The following is a 15,481-nucleotide window of genomic DNA, read 5'->3' as shown; positions in this document are numbered from 1 at the left end:
CGTAGCGAGGGGCGAAGGACCAGACTCGTGACTGTGAGGGAACTAGGGGGAAAGGTACCAGTAGGCGGCGCTGAATGTCTAACCCGACCCTTCCGAACGAAGAGTCGAGGACGGCGACTGAGAACCTAAAAGTCCGATGTTTCGTGGGCGTCCATTGGGCGCTTACCGGAATCCGCGATCGAAATCCAGAAATAGAACACATTCGCATGGAACATTTAAAGTTGACTACAGAAGTACATCGAGACCACATAACGCTATCTCGAATCTTAAAATGTTTTTGGACAATGTTTCTTCGAGCTTCTCGCTTAGCCTCCGTCGTTTCGGCACTGTCCAAGAACGGTGTGTTAGGCAGAGAAACTTAAGCTTAAGGTTAAGAGACTTACGCAGACGGAGATGACATCATCTCCGCATCGACCAGAGTTGGGATCGGGGCGGCATTCGTAGCTGTGAGGGTAAGGTAAGAATCGGTCAGCCAATCGAGGGGCCTTTTCGAATAAGAAGTAGGCTGGAACGTACATCAAGCCATCGAACGAGTTGGTGTAGCGGTTGAACTTGATGGGTGGGGGAGTGCATCCGAATGTGCTGGTATCGCATGGGTTGAGGTTGGTCGTTAATCCGTCGACGACTTCGCAGGCGGAGTTGTAGACGTCCCCTATATTATGTTAGAAGTTCGGTTAGCTTCCACTGGGACTTGGTGAGGTTGTAGGGTTGGGTTTGGTTGCGTACATCGGTTAAACCCGTTCCCGAGACTTCGAACGTTACCGACGCCGTAGTTGAAGCCAGGGCAGATGGCGGAGGCGGAGGCGATGAAGGGGACAAGGACGGCGAGTTTGTGAGTGAAGATCATATTGTTGTGCGTTGCAAAGGTGTTTCGAAATGTGTAGGCTGTATAAACGAGTAGTTGATGCGGTTTGTTGGTTTCTCGATGACCTGGATGGTAGGGTCTTATATACCTTTAATCATCCACTACCAACGGATTCTGAATAAGATTAGTCGGAGGGCAAGTCGTCATGTAGGAGACAAGCTTCCACAGCATGTTGATGTGTATCACGAAAGGAGCGCTCGGTGCTCCACGTCGGAGGGAGAGGCAATGTACAGACGAGTTCATTTCGCTGCTCGTACAGAGCGCCGTGGAGTATACCTGGAGGCGACTAGCTCTTTTTGGGCGCGTTCCTTTGACCGTTGGTGCCGGTAGCGAGAAAGTGGGTCTTCGGGCCAGTCGGGAGTGGATTTAGTGATCCTTTGGAATCTAAATTACCTGGGTTTTGGAGGGTGGAGGTTTGGTGTAATAGGTTGCTTGGCTTAGGTCTCTGACGTTATATCCAAACACAGACCATGTCCTTCATAGACTTTTCGAGAGTAGCGCAAGGTGCGAGCGTAGTTTTTGGAATGGTGTGGAGGGCCTGAGCTCAGGAAGGCGAGTATCTGGTTACCATGGTCTACATGAGCCGAGAAAGGTATAGATATCTGCTAGATGCATGACCGCAGGAAGCTCTAGACCTTGCACTTTCATTATCTCGTTGCGTTGATCGAAAACTGAAGGCCAGATCGCGGACTTCCTCAAATGGAAAGTGCGCCACCTATCCGGGCAACTTGAATACCACGTCCGAAATCCACTTTCATGGCATTGTCGATTTCTCTCTGTGGAACGGAGGTAAATGGTGGGGTGAAACTACTTTCCATCGCCTTAGTCGATGAATCACCTATAGACTTAGTCCTAAGTCGTCCACATGGGCAAGTTGGGTCTGAGTTGGGTTGGACGGCTCAAGATCTCGGGCGTGGGATTCCAACTTTGATTGCATCAGCGCCATCACTACGCCCGACCAAGCAAGGTTCCAGAGAACAACCTTTGCCTCCTCCCCAATCGCTGTCGACGCGGAGACGCGAACTATGTCTGCAAGCTGGTGCTATACCCTCCATACCGACTCCAACGATCCAACAGTGTCTGAGCGAAGAGACAAGACCGATTCCTGACAGCAATCATAACTCTTTGGCAACATCCAGAACAATGACCTGGCGGCGACCAACAAAACGAATGCGCACGGCAAGGCGATTCACTCAACGATGTTAAAGGGGTCTGAGCTCGCTGAAACTACCTAGACGAATGGTGCCTTCGTTCTTGAATGCATATCGACTCTCCGACATTGGCTGCTAGGCAGCGTGGGCCAGCGGCAGGACCAAGTTGACCATCGGGCCCCTTCCTGGCAAACCGGCGCTCGAACGGGAGCGCTACTGCAGTTAGGTCACGTCGAGTCTTGCTTGATAAATGCTCTCTTCCTCCCCTCGTTGACTAACCTCGCTTGGACACGAGGGACATGGAGGAGTGGGAGTACTCCTGGGTCCTGCAACGGTTCGTGCAGACAGCCTCGTCTCCTCTGCGGTCTATCTGCAACTCGTTGTAGCTTTGCAGACGCGTGACTTCGGAGGCCGATAGGCATCGGGAGCCGTTCGAACACACAGGCGCCAAAAAACCTGCTAGTGGTGCCGGCCGACATGCACCTCCGCTCGGCCGGAGAGTTCCATCTTGAACCGAGTCATATCTTTCTTCTAGCATCTAAAACCCCCTAGCTGTTGGTGCCCAGGGCGCGTTAAGGCTGACCGCCAATCCCAATTCAACCAGGTATACATCCCCAACGCACCAACCCCCACCTCAGTCGGCCTCACCGCTGTCGACCATATCAAACACCGAGGGACATGTCTTATGCAACTGCGAAGGTCCATCTGCGGACGCCAAGCCACAAGATGACCGCGCCTCTGTCAATGCTCAAGTCCATCGCGGTCTCACCCACTGCATGGAAGACCTCGTCGCCGATGGTTGAAGCCAAGCAAAGGGTGCGCGAACACGCGCGTAACATCAGTAGAACCACTGCTGCCAGCGCGACCGCTGCTCACTCTGTGTAAGTATTCAAGTCGAGTCATAAATGAAGTCCAGTGATACTGATAGGGACTGCATGGGTAGACACCCCAACGTAGCGGCGGCCATCCAGCAACCGCCGCCCCCTCCGTCGAAAGACCAGTGTGAAGCGCCCCTGTCGAACGTCAACCTGGCCCTCGACCATACCTTCGTTGGCCTGACGGGCGGGCAAATCTTCCACGAAATGATGCTTCGACACGGTGTCAAGCATATTTTTGGATACCCCGGAGGAACTATCCTCCCAGTGTTCGACGCCATCTATAACTCTCCTCATTTTGGATTTGTGTTGCCCAGACACGAACAGGGTGCGGGACATATGGCTGAAGGCTATGCCCGTGTGTCGGGATTGCCTGGTGTTGTCCTCGTTACCTCCGGTCCAGGAGCTACGAACGTCATTACGCCAATGCAGGATGCTCTGAGCGACGGTGTTCCCCTCATCGTCTTTTCTGGCCAGGTAGCGACTGCTGCCATCGGCTCGGACGCTTTCCAGGAAGCAGATGTCGTCGGTATCTCAAGAAGCTGCACCAAGTGGAACGTGATGGTCAAGGACATCAACGAGCTCCCAAGACGCATCAACGAGGCGTTCAAGATCGCCACCTCCGGACGCCCCGGCCCTGTCCTCGTCGATCTCCCCAAGGACGTTACCGCCAGCATCCTCAAGACCCCTCTGCCCTACAAAGCTACCACCCCTGGCGTCAACCTCGGCCTGCCCAACAGCTTCCTCCAGAGCAGCGATCCTCCCGTCGACCACGCCCTCGTCGAGCGCGCCGCCGACCTCATCAACCGTGCCCAACGCCCCGTGATCTATGCCGGCAACGGTGTCCTCTCCTCCCCCATGGGCCCTAAGTTCCTCGCAGAGCTGTCCGAGAAGGGCAACATCCCTGTGACGACGACCCTGCAGGGCCTCGGTGCGTTCGACGAGACGAACGCGCGGAGTCTGCACATGTTGGGTATGCACGGTAGTGCGTACGCCAACCTGGCGATGCAACACGCCGACGTTATCATCGCCCTCGGTGCACGCTTCGACGATCGTGTGACCGGCAAGCTCGACACCTTCGCTCCCGCCGCCAAGGCCGCTGCTCGCGAGGGTCGCGGTGGTATCATCCACTTTGAGATCCAGCCCAAGAACGTGAACAAGGTCGTCGAGGCTCAGATCCCCGTCCTCGGTGACGTCGTCGCCAACCTCGCTGCCCTCGTTTCTCACATCAAGAAGGCACCGAGAGAGGAGTGGTTCGCTGATATCCAGAAGTGGAAGAAGAACTATCCATTCACGTATGTTCCCAGTAAGAAGGGCGAGAGGATGAAGCCTCAGGAGGTTGTGGAGGAGTTGGAGAAGCAGACGAAGGATCGCAAGGACGATGTGATTGTGTCGACAGGTGTTGGACAGCATCAGATGTGGGCCGCACAGTTCTTTAGGTGGAGACAGCCTCGGTCGATGGTCACATCTGGTGGATTAGGCGTACGTGTCTATACCCTTGTTCTTAATTGCTTTTGTTCTAAGGCCTCATGTTAGACGATGGGCTTCGGTCTGCCAGCGGCTATCGGTGCCAAGGTTGCTGCTCCCAACAAAATTGTCGTCGATATTGACGGCGATGCGTCGTTTAGCATGACGGCTATGGAGCTCGCCACAGCTGCTCAATACGGCATCGGTGTCAAAGTCCTCATCCTGAACAACGACTTCCAAGGCATGGTTCTGCAATGGCAAGGTCCGTCACGGTTACAGTGGAACTCCCTACCTGGTTCCTGACATTCTCTCAGATCTCTTCTATGAGAAGCGTTACTCCCACTCGCGCATGATCAATCCAGACTTCGTTCTTTTTGGCCAGTCTATGGGTGTCCATGGGATCAGATGCAACTCTCTGGAAGACCTGCCAGCCAAGATGAAGGAGTTCCTCGAATACGACAACTCGAAGCCTGTGGTGATGGAGTGCTTCGTGGAGAAGGACGAACATGTGTTCCCGATGGTACCTGCAGGTCGGGCCCTTCATGAGCAGTTGCTCCATCCCACTTTACACACCAAGGATTAGATGCTTGGCTATCTCGAATTCCCTTTCCCGACATATCTCACATTTCCGGGATAGTGTCCATGTGCGGTACTTAACATGGCTGAATAGATCATGACGCGATGATTCCGGCATCCAACACATCTCAACAATCCATTCCCTCACCCTCAACCCTTCCGGGAGCCTGGATTTGACCTCTGATACAGACTCCAGGGAGGTAATTGGGACAATCGTTGGAGGCACCTTGTGTGCTGTGCGGCCTTCTAATCCTCGTATGCCTCGTCAAAACGTTGAATCTTCAAGATATCTCTCACGGACAGGATCTGGAAGCAGCACGATTCCAAACCCTCCGACAACCCAAGTTGTGCCCTTCTTCGCAGACACTGAATCAACTGCAAACTTCCATCGAAGGTGAACTTCCTACACCGACACCAAGTGGTAGTGGTGCGTTGCTTGGAGCGGTATCGTCATCTAACGTCAGCTCGTCTTTCGAGTTATCACTTCCAGTTACGCTCGATGACCGCAAGGGCGGTCCAGTACCAACGGCGGAGGATGCACAGCCTAGTATCATCGACCAAGGAGATAGTGGCGCTGGGACAGATTCAGAACTAGTTCTCCATGTATCTCCCCAATATGCCCCCTGACAGTTCGTGTTTGATCATCCAGAGTCCAGACCGATCCTTCTGGCAGCTGAAAGCGGCAGGTACGCGACCAAATTGGGCGACGGTACCGATATGGATCCCAGGCTTGGCTGATATTCGGAGAAGAGCCAAATTCTGGGGCCTTGACACCATCGAAGCAGCCTTAGATCTTCTCTGCATGTCACTCGTGTGGTCGGAAACCCGATCATGCGCCCGCGAGTCATCAAGTTAAGCTTCGCGCGGGTTGGAGCAAGCTCAGGAGGCACGGGTGACGGCGCCCGGGATGCCCAAGAGGTCAGTTACCTGTCTGATTTTCCCAGAGAGACTAAAATTAGCAAATGAAAAGATTTCGCCAGGAAAACAAGGTTTCGGGTGACTTCAAGTCCTTGCGTCTGTATAGCAGCGCATGATCTCATTTTCCGCAGGCTACCAGGCTCAGCTGAGCCCTGAGCCCTGTTTACCAAGTCTGAGAAGCCAATCCGTATGGTGCCTCGAGGATGGAGCGCTGTGACAGTTTGAGCTTCTACATCGACATCGAGCGCTCCCTGAGTACGATGGCTTCCAGACAGTCAGAATGATCAGAAGCAGATGCAACCCTGCCACTCCGTGTTGGTAGATCATGAGAGGGTATATAGACCTGTCACCAGCGCACTATCAGAAACAGCGTGCAACTTTGACACTCTTCCCTCGCCTTTCTCGCCTCCTTCAGTGGAATGTCCTCCAGGGTAAGATGGGTGACTCTGGACGACTCTGACCCACAAGTCGAATACCAAGGTCCATGGTCTGTACAGAACTCCTTCCCACTATGGACCCTGCACCCATTTAAAATAAACGGATTTGCAAACGGCTGGCGCGTCGTCAGTAAACGCACCAGCCGTCAACTCCAAACGCCCAGTCACGGATGCTGCGTTAGTTTTCGCGCGTTACTTACCCGTTTAGAATAAACTCGGATTTGATGTACCTAAACGCATTTGAGAAATATACCGATTCACGCACAACCCCAGGAGCATCCGTATCTTTCCGTTTCTTCTACAAATGTTCAACAAACTCGTGCGCTATGTCTCCGTTTGCTTGTACTGCCCTTGGGCCTTTTCTCCTACCCATTCCGTTACTTACCTGCTCAAAACATACGGAGTACGAACGGAAAGCACGCTAGTGGGTCACGCAAGCTGTCAGGGCTCGTGCACTTAGCAGAACTCTGATATACACTCGCGCCTTCCCTAGACTCGGCTTAGACTTCGACACTTCGACTTCACATCCCGACGTCTCGACTTTCGCTTCCAGCCATACTCGAACCCTCGACTTCCCCAACGTCTTCAGCCGCACCGCCACCTAGACTCCGGTCGTGTCAATGTCTACTGATCTAGACTTCACCGGATCAGGCAAGACGCGCGACTCGGCTCCTTCCGTGATCTCGGATCCTCCGGAAGTCTAGTGGACTTTAGGCGCGCGCTTGGTATTTCGAAGCCTTCGACTCTGTATTGTTCTTTGGAAGTATGTTCCCTTTTTAGACGTATTCGTTCTTTGTTGTTGTCCGAAGTTCCCTCGTACGTCATATCTCGACTTTCCTGATTTATCGATGTTATTATCTTTCTTTTCTTCGGCTTATCTTTCCTCATCACATGTTCTTTGCTCAAGACTTGTCTTCGACCTTTCTACTTCATGTCTTTGCTCTAGACTTTCTTATCATGTTGTGATTGGTTCGTAGATAGCTTCTTCGACTCTCTTGTGTTGTTCTTGGATTGATTCGCCTTCATGTCGTTTGTATTTCTCATTCATACATCTTAGTCTCGCCTTCATGTTTCTCCATCGTTTCTCCGCACTTCTCTTGTCGAAGATTCTCTAGACGTGTCCTCTATAAGTACTGTATGGTTTTGTAGTAGATACCTCATCCGGAATCTCGACGAGGACTCTCCATCCTCCCTTCTCCATCGACTAGGATCTCCATCCTCCCTTCTGCATCGACTAGGACTCAATCCCCTCTCCTCCATCGACTAGGACTTTCCCCTCATCGAATCCTCTGTCCGAATTCCTAAGTCTAACTTAACTCTCTCCACGTCTTCGACCGCTGAGCCTTTAGCTCCAGTCGTCTCTCTACGTCGCGCTCTCGCCGCAAGGCGTCCGTCCGGTCCGTCGGCCTAGCCAGCCATAGGAACCTTGACGAAGGGTACACGTTCTTATAACGTGAGACCAAGGCTAACCTCCGACCCCGAAGTCTCCTCTCCATCTCAGACTTCGCCTCACTCCTCTTCACTCACGCCCATCTCCTGACAGTAGATTCCGGATTCGATACTTCGTCTTGTCGTTCCAAGTCTACGTCTATGTCCGATCAAGACCGCTACGACTTTCGTCGCCCTCGCCCTCCTCCTTCAGCGTCCGCACTGGGCCAACCTCGACCCTTATCGCACTCCAGACACGAGTCCCTCACCGATCCCTTCTACATCTCGAATTCGACATCACCTGCCATAGCTGCAACCGCTATTTGGCAACCTCCTACGTCTTTCCTCGGTCAAGCTACCATTCGACGCGGCATGTCTAACGACGCTCGCGAAGAAGAGTTCGTAGCCTCGCATCTAGGCATCCCTGGTGGCCTCGCTACCAGCGCCTTCGGTGGTCTTCGCGCCTCAGACTCTGGGTCTGGCAACCCCAGTGGTGCTGCAGGTCGCGTCTCCAACTCGCGTCGTGGTGATCCGTCTTCCTCTGGCAAAGGAGGCGATGATCCACTCCCTTTCGCCTTTGATCCCTCTGGCTCTCCCCCTCGCACGCCTCCTGGTGATCCGCCTGATCCCAGGGGAGGTGGTGGTGGAGGTCCCCCAGGTGGCGACTCTGGTGGTCCCCCGCCGTCTGGCAGCGGTGGTGGCGACCCTCCTCCTAACCATGGTGGTGGTGGTGGACCTGGTGACCCGTCTGGCGATCCGCCTGGCGGAGACTCCGAGACTCAAGCTCAAGACGACTCCAACGACTTCCAACCCGTCCTTCGTCGCATTCTCGAGCACCTCGTCGAGGGTCAGCAGTCAAATGCTCGTACCCTTGCGAAGGCTCTCGAGAAACTCGAGTCTCAGTCCTCCAGTACCCCTAGACTTCGTGCTCCCGACCCTTTCGACGGCTCAGATCCCGAACTCCTAGACGCCTTCATCGCCCAGCTTACAGTTTATCTCGGTCGCTACATGCACACCTTCAAGCACCCGAGAGACGCTGTGGCTACTGCCCTCTCCTACCTCAAGGGCAAGGCGTACACTTACTTCGCATCTCGAATCAATGTGGCTCGCACTACCGATGCGACGTTGCCTTGGTTTGACAATCTGGACCTCTTCATCGAGGAGCTGACTCTCGTCTTCGGCCCCAAGAACCCCATCGGCGACGCAGAACGCATAATTCGTGCGTTGACGATGACAGGACGTGCCTACCAGTATACCCTCGACTTCAATGAGCTCGCCGCACGCATCAACTGGAACGAAGCGCCTTTACGTTCTCAGTACTACACTGGGCTCTCCGACCGCATCAAGAACGAGTTGGCTAAACGTCCTCGGCCTGCTACGCTTTTGGAGTTGCAGAATGTCGTCTTCGACATGGGACGAACGTGTGGCACGAACGTCAAGAGGAGATTCGTCGTGATCAAGCTCTCCTCAAGGCCCTCCAAGCCAAGCTATCTGGCAAGGCTTCGTCTTCACCCTCTCTCTCGTCTGGCTCTTTGGCCACCCCGGCTTCGACTTCATCTAACTCGACCAAGACTTCGCCTCAGTCGGCCGGTAACACTTCGTCTTCGTCGACCTCTTCCTCTGCCAAAGGAAAGATCGAACAAGACTTCATCTTCTTCTTCGTCTACGACTCCCTCGACTTCATCGTCGACACCCTCGACGTCCTCTGCCCCTCCTCGCCCTTACGCCGACAAGCTTGACGCTAGCGGAAAGCTCAAGCCTGAGGAGCGTGCCCGCCGTATCAAGGAAAGCCTTTGTATGGTGTGTGGCAGCACAGAGCACAAGGCGTCAGAGTGCCCCAAGTCTAGACATCGCGCTCGCTTTGCTTCCGCCGGTCAGCCTGCCACTGACACGTCTGCGGGAAAAGCTTGAGCAGTCTGCTGACCTCGCCTCCTCCAGTTGACTGCAGCCTCTCAGCAGGAGTGCCTGAGGTTCGACTTAATGCTGCTGCTCTCTCCGATCCCCATGCTCTCTCGTTTTCGGTCTCCGTTTATTCTTCGACGTCTTCGCCTATCGACCTCGACTCCCTGGTGGATTCGGGTTGTACGGACTGTTTCCTCGACTCAGACTTTGTCAATTCTCATTCGACTTTGCAATTTTACGAAATTCCGCCAGTGCCCCTTAGACTCCTTGATGGGATCTGTTCGTACTTGGCTCACTTCTGCAGCGGATATCATCCTCCGCTTTCCGTCTGGTGATGAGTTCTTTCTCAAGTGCTTCATCACAAAGCTGGATGCTCCGTATCCCCTGATTCTTGGACACAACTGGCTCCGCCGATACAATCCGTTGATTGACTGGCGTCGTGGTCAGATACTTTCGTTCGAATCGGCCGATAACCCCTCTTCTTTGAGCTCACTCGTCGCAGCAAACGTCGAGACCTCCGGTTTCTTCATCCAGCCTTCCGTCACAGGCGTCTCAGCCTTCCGTGGTCCCTTCTTCGACCAAATCTTCCGTCTCTCTTCCTTCCCCCATCGACTTCGACTCACTCGACTCCGACCATTTATCACCGCAGGAACCGATTGTTCCTTTACCTCAAGATTCGCCTCAAGACTCGTCGATGTCGATTCCTCCTTCCATTTCCCTTTCTTCTTCTACTTCCAAGTCTTCATCTTCTCCTTCTAAGTCTCCTCCTTCTTTCACTTCTAACCCTGTGCCAATCGCTTTTGTGAACGCTTCAGCCTATCGTCGAGCTGTTCGCATGAGTGGTTCGCAGACCTTCTCGCTTTCTATTTCTCCCTTCTTCAGACAACGTCTCGCGGGCTTGTGCTGCTTCGACTAGCACTACCGACACTCCAGATCTTTCCAATGTCCCGGAAGAGTATCACGAATTTGCCGACGTCTTCAGCAACGCCAAGGCTTATTCGCTTGCGCCACATCGCCCTTACGACTTGCGCATTGATCTGGACGAGTCTCAGCCCCTTCCTCCGAGTCGGCTTTATTCTCTCTCCCCAGCCGAAACCCTTGCGCTACGCGAGTTCTTGGACGAGAATTTGCGCGCTGGTTTCATTCGCTCTTCGACTTCTCCGCTAGGGCGCACCCATTCTCTTCGTCAAGAAGAAGGATGGCTCCCTACGTCTTTGTGTGGATTACCGGGCGCTTAACCGCATCTCCAAGAAGGACCGCTATCCGTTACCCCTCATCTCGGACCTTCTTGCAGCCCCAGCTCGTGCCAAAGTCTATTCCAAGATCGACTTGAAGCACGCCTACCACCTTGTGCGCATTGCGGATGGGGACGAGTGGAAGACTGCTTTTCGAACTCGCTATGGCTCTTTCGAGTGGTTGGTGATGCCTTTTGGTCTCACTAACGCGCCGTCCGCTTTTCAGCGTTTTATGAACGACATCTTCGCCGATATGACCGACGTCTCGGTTATCGTATACCTCGACGACATCCTGGTTTTCTCCGACAATCTCTCTCAGCATCGTGAACACGTCAAAGAGGTGCTTAGGCGTCTCCGCAAGCACGGGCTTTATGCTTCGCCTAAGAAGTGTGAGTTCCACGCTGACCGCGTCGAGTACCTTGGGTACATTCTTTCACCCGACGGCCTCACCATGTCGCCTGAGAAAGTCAAAGTCATCCAGGATTGGCCTGAACCTCGTTCAGTGAAAGACGTCCAGTCTTTCCTCGGTTTCGCCAACTTCTATCGTCGTTTCATCCACGGCTACTCCGACATCGTCGTTCCGCTCACGCGCCTTACTCGCAAAGACACGCCTTTTGAGTTTTCTTCCGCCGCTCGCAAGTCTTTCGAGACCCTCAAGTCTGCTTTCATTTCTGCTCCTATTCTTGTTCACTGGCAACCCGATCGACCTCTCATCATCGAGACAGACGCCTCCGACTACGCCTTGGCCGCCATTCTCTCTATTCAGCTCGAGTCTGGAGAGATCCACCCAGTCGCCTTTCACTCCCGCACTTTCCAAGCCGCCGAACTCAACTACGACGTCCATGACAAAGAACTCCTTGCCATCTTTCGAGGCGTTCAAAGTCTGGCGTCACTACTTGGAAGGCGCAGGCGACCCGGTCAACGTCGTCACAGACCATAAGAACCTCGAGTACTTCTCGACTACCAAGGTTCTCACTCGCCGTCAGGCGCGGTGGTCTGAATACCTTTCCCAGTTTAACCTCGTCGTCCGTTTCCGTCCTGGCAAATTGGGCACCAAGCCTGATGCGCTAACACGACGATGGGACGTCTACCTTAAACAGGGGGGTAGTGACTTCGCCAGCGTAAATCCGGTCAACCTTCGTCCAATCTTCGCGTCTGAGCAGCTGGCTTCGTCATTGAGGGCTTCGACTATCTACATCCCTGCCCTCCGAGCCTCGCTGGTTGTCGACTCTGCTAGTCTTCATTCTGATATCAAGGCTTCTTATTCTTCGGACCCCCTCGCCTCTTCACAACTTCCCACTCCTTCTGACCCTCGTTGGGAGCTTCCATCCGACGGTCTTCTTAGACTTGATGGGCGTATCTACGTTCCAGATAGTCCCGGCTTACGTCTTCGAGTCTTGCAGCTCAAGCATGATCACCCTCTCGCTGGTCACTTCGGTCGCAACAAAACGATCGAATTGGTTAGACGTGACTATGTTTGGCCTAAACTGCGTTCGTTTGTCGCAGACTACGTCAATTCTTGCACGACTTGTCGCCGTACGAAGACTCCTCGCCACAAGCCTTATGGTCTCTTGAAGCAGCTACCCATTCCCCTCCGTCCTTGGGAATCCATCTCCATGGATCTCGTCGAGCAACTTCCTTCCTCTGGTGGTTTCACAGACATCCTCGTCGATCGTTGATCGCCTGTCCAAGCAAGCTATCTTCATCCCCACAGACCAATATCTCACGTCTGCGGAGCTTGCACGCCTTTTCGTCATCCACGTCTTCTCCAAGCACGGCGTCCCTTCGAACGTGACGTCTGATCGTGGTTCAGAGTTCGTCTCCCACTTTTTCCGTGCTTTGGGCGAAGCCTTGGACATGAAGCTTCACTTCACCTCAGGTTATCACCCCTGAAGGCGACGGACAGACCGAACGAGTTAACCAGACCTTGGAGCAGTACCTTCGGGCGTATTGTTCTTACCAGCAGGATGATTGGCATCGACTCCTTCCCCTCGCCGAATTCGCTTACAACAACGCGCCTTCAGCTACCACTGGTGTCTCGCCGTTTCTTCGCAAACAAGGGTTACCATCCAAGTCTTAACATCCACCCTGAACGCGACTTAGCCAGTTCCGCCGCGCAAGAATTTGCAGTCGACCTCGCCTCGTTGCACGAGTACCTTCGGGAATCTATCACCGCCGCACAGAAGTCTTACCAGCTATACGCCGATCGCAAACGTCTAGCACCCCCAGACTTCAAAGTCGGTGATCGCGTCTTCGTCAAAGCTGCCTTCTTCCGAACCACCCGACCTACCAAGAAGTTGTCTGAACGATATCTCGGTCCTTACGAGATTATTGCTCAGGTTGGCACCCACTCCTTCACCCTTCGACTTCCAGACTCCATGCGTTCCGTTCACCCCGTCTTCCACGTCTCGATGCTCGAACCCCATCACGAGTCTCAGATTCCTCTTCGTCACGAGCCTCCTCCACCTCCGGTAGAGGTAGACGGCGAATTGGAGTATGAGATTGCCGAAATCCTAGACTCGAAAGTGGATCGTCGTAGACGCGCCTGCAAGCTTCTCTATGAAGTACGCTGGTTAGGCTACGAGAACACAGACGAAGAACGCTCCTGGCTCCTTGCTACCGAGTTGAGCCATGCCAGGGAGTTAGTCGAAGACTTCCATCGTCGATATCCCGACAAGCCTGGACCCGAGTGGTGACCCGTCCGCCTTCGCCTTGTTATCTCGACTTCTCATTTTTTCCTTCGACTTCATTTTCTTTTCTTTCACATTCCTATGCTTCAATTTCTCTTCGACATCGACTTCACCTTTGGCCTCGAGGGCTCGGCCGTAACAGGGGGGTACTGTCAGGGCTCGTGCACTTAGCAGAACTCTGATATACACTCGCGCCTTCCCTAGACTCGGCTTAGACTTCGACACTTCGACTTCACATCCCGACGTCTCGACTTTCGCTTCCAGCCATACTCGAACCCTCGACTTCCCCAACGTCTTCAGCCGCACCGCCACCTAGACTCCGGTCGTGTCAATGTCTACTGATCTAGACTTCACCCGGATCAGGCAAGACGCGCGACTCGGCTCCTTCCGTGATCTCGGATCCTCCGGAAGTCTAGTGGACTTTAGGCGCGCGCTTGGTATTTCGAAGCCTTCGACTCTGTATTGTTCTTTGGAAGTATGTTCCCTTTTTAGACGTATTCGTTCTTTGTTGTTGTCCGAAGTTCCCTCGTACGTCATATCTCGACTTTCCTGATTTATCGATGTTATTATCTTTCTTTTCTTCGGCTTATCTTTCCTCATCACATGTTCTTTGCTCAAGACTTGTCTTCGACCTTTTTACTTTCATGTCTTTGCTCTAGACTTTCTTATCATGTTGTGATTGGTTCGTAGATAGCTTCTTCGACTCTCTTGTGTTGTTCTTGGATCGATTCGCCTTCATGTCGTTTGCATTTCTCATTCATACATCTTAGTCTCGCCTTCATGTTTCTCCATCGTTTCTCCGCACTTCTCTTGTCGAAGATTCTCTAGACGTGTCCTCTATAAGTACTGTATGGTTTTGTAGTAGATACCTCATCCGGAATCTCGACTAGGATCTCCATCCTCCCTTCTGCATCGACTAGGACTCAATCCCCTCTCCTCCATCGACTAGGACTTTCCCCTCATCGAATCCTCTGTCCGAATTCCTAAGTCTAACTTAACTCTCTCCACGTCTTCGACCGTTGAGCCTTTAGCTCCAGTCGTCTCTCTACGTCGCGCTCTCGCCGCAAGGCGTCCGTCCGGTCCGTCGGCCTAGCCAGCCATAGGAACCTTGACGAAGGGTACACGTTCTTATAACGTGAGACCAAGGCTAACCTCCGACCCCGAAGTCTCCTCTCCATCTCAGACTTCGCCTCACTCCTCTTCACTCACGCCCATCTCCTGACACAAGCTACGTCAGATTGTAATTTTGATTATAGCGGCAGTTGGTAATGTACAGGCGTGTGCACAACACTATACTACGGGGCTACGGTTTTCAGATGAGTAAATACATACCTTTGTTTGCAGCGAGTTGGTCCTGGAGGTCGCCAATCTGGGCAGTTGAATCTTGTATGATTTCTTCACAGAGCGTTGGTCTGGGAGGACGACAGCGCTTCTTGCCAGAATTGGAGCCCTCGCTCTGAGAAACCACGCGATATTAAATTTGGAAAAGAGGGAAAACATACAATTATCCGTGTTTTGTCCGCCATTCACCCCCTCAACCTTGTCCTTCTCGGAATCTCGCCCTGCTTCGGCATCCTCTGCGAAAGTCAAAAATATGTCAAAGTGACACAGAATATGTGTACACACCTTGCCACTACCGCCCTCCTCGAAGCCTCAGGCTCACTGCGTTTCAATAGGTACTGTGAGAGTAGCATTCGCGCAGAAGAGGATGAGAGGTTGGTTGGCAGGAAAGAGAAAGGGCTTGCACGCCGCACACTCTGGCGTGGTTGGTCTCTGTTTGGCAAAGGCGTGATCACCTGATGTGGGGAGACGCGCGAACGCCTAAGTCCACCTTCAAGTCGAATCTCTTGTCCCCGTACCTTACTCTCCCTACCTCTCCAATGAAACCTCTCAACTTACCTTTCTCAGACTCTCCTAATGCCTAGGTCATACAAAAA

The 15,481-nt window shown here is 53.2% G+C and overlaps 3 protein-coding genes across 3 annotated transcripts; 1 reads left to right on the top strand and 2 right to left on the bottom strand.

The window, feature by feature from the left end:
• Positions 1–305: 305 nt before the first annotated feature.
• Positions 306–847, bottom strand: CC1G_10578 (hypothetical protein; the record flags this gene model as incomplete). Its single annotated transcript, XM_001832850.1, has 4 exons — positions 306–326; positions 384–444; positions 517–652; positions 727–847. 4 exons carry the CDS (start codon positions 845–847, stop codon positions 306–308), a joined length of 339 nt encoding a protein of 112 aa, XP_001832902.1.
• A 1,847-nt stretch (positions 848–2,694) lies between these two features.
• CC1G_10577 (acetolactate synthase) lies at positions 2,695–4,941 on the top strand (the record flags this gene model as incomplete). The annotated part of the gene is made up of 4 exons (XM_001832849.2): positions 2,695–2,897; positions 2,945–4,373; positions 4,428–4,620; positions 4,673–4,941. 4 exons carry the CDS (start codon positions 2,695–2,697, stop codon positions 4,939–4,941), a joined length of 2,094 nt encoding a protein of 697 aa, XP_001832901.2.
• Positions 4,942–14,745: 9,804 nt separating this feature from the next.
• On the bottom strand, positions 14,746–15,238 carry CC1G_13845 (hypothetical protein; the record flags this gene model as incomplete). Its single annotated transcript, XM_002911764.1, has 4 exons — positions 14,746–14,762; positions 14,877–15,000; positions 15,075–15,121; positions 15,208–15,238. 4 exons carry the CDS (start codon positions 15,236–15,238, stop codon positions 14,746–14,748), a joined length of 219 nt encoding a protein of 72 aa, XP_002911810.1.
• Positions 15,239–15,481: the final 243 nt, after the last annotated feature.

The sequence above is a fragment of the Coprinopsis cinerea genome, assembly GCF_000182895.1.
Source record: "Coprinopsis cinerea okayama7#130 chromosome 2 map unlocalized cont3.2, whole genome shotgun sequence".
Classification (NCBI taxonomy): domain Eukaryota; kingdom Fungi; phylum Basidiomycota; class Agaricomycetes; order Agaricales; family Psathyrellaceae; genus Coprinopsis; species Coprinopsis cinerea.
Note: the sequence above shows the minus strand (reverse complement) of the source record. Positions and strands in the feature narration are given on the sequence as shown.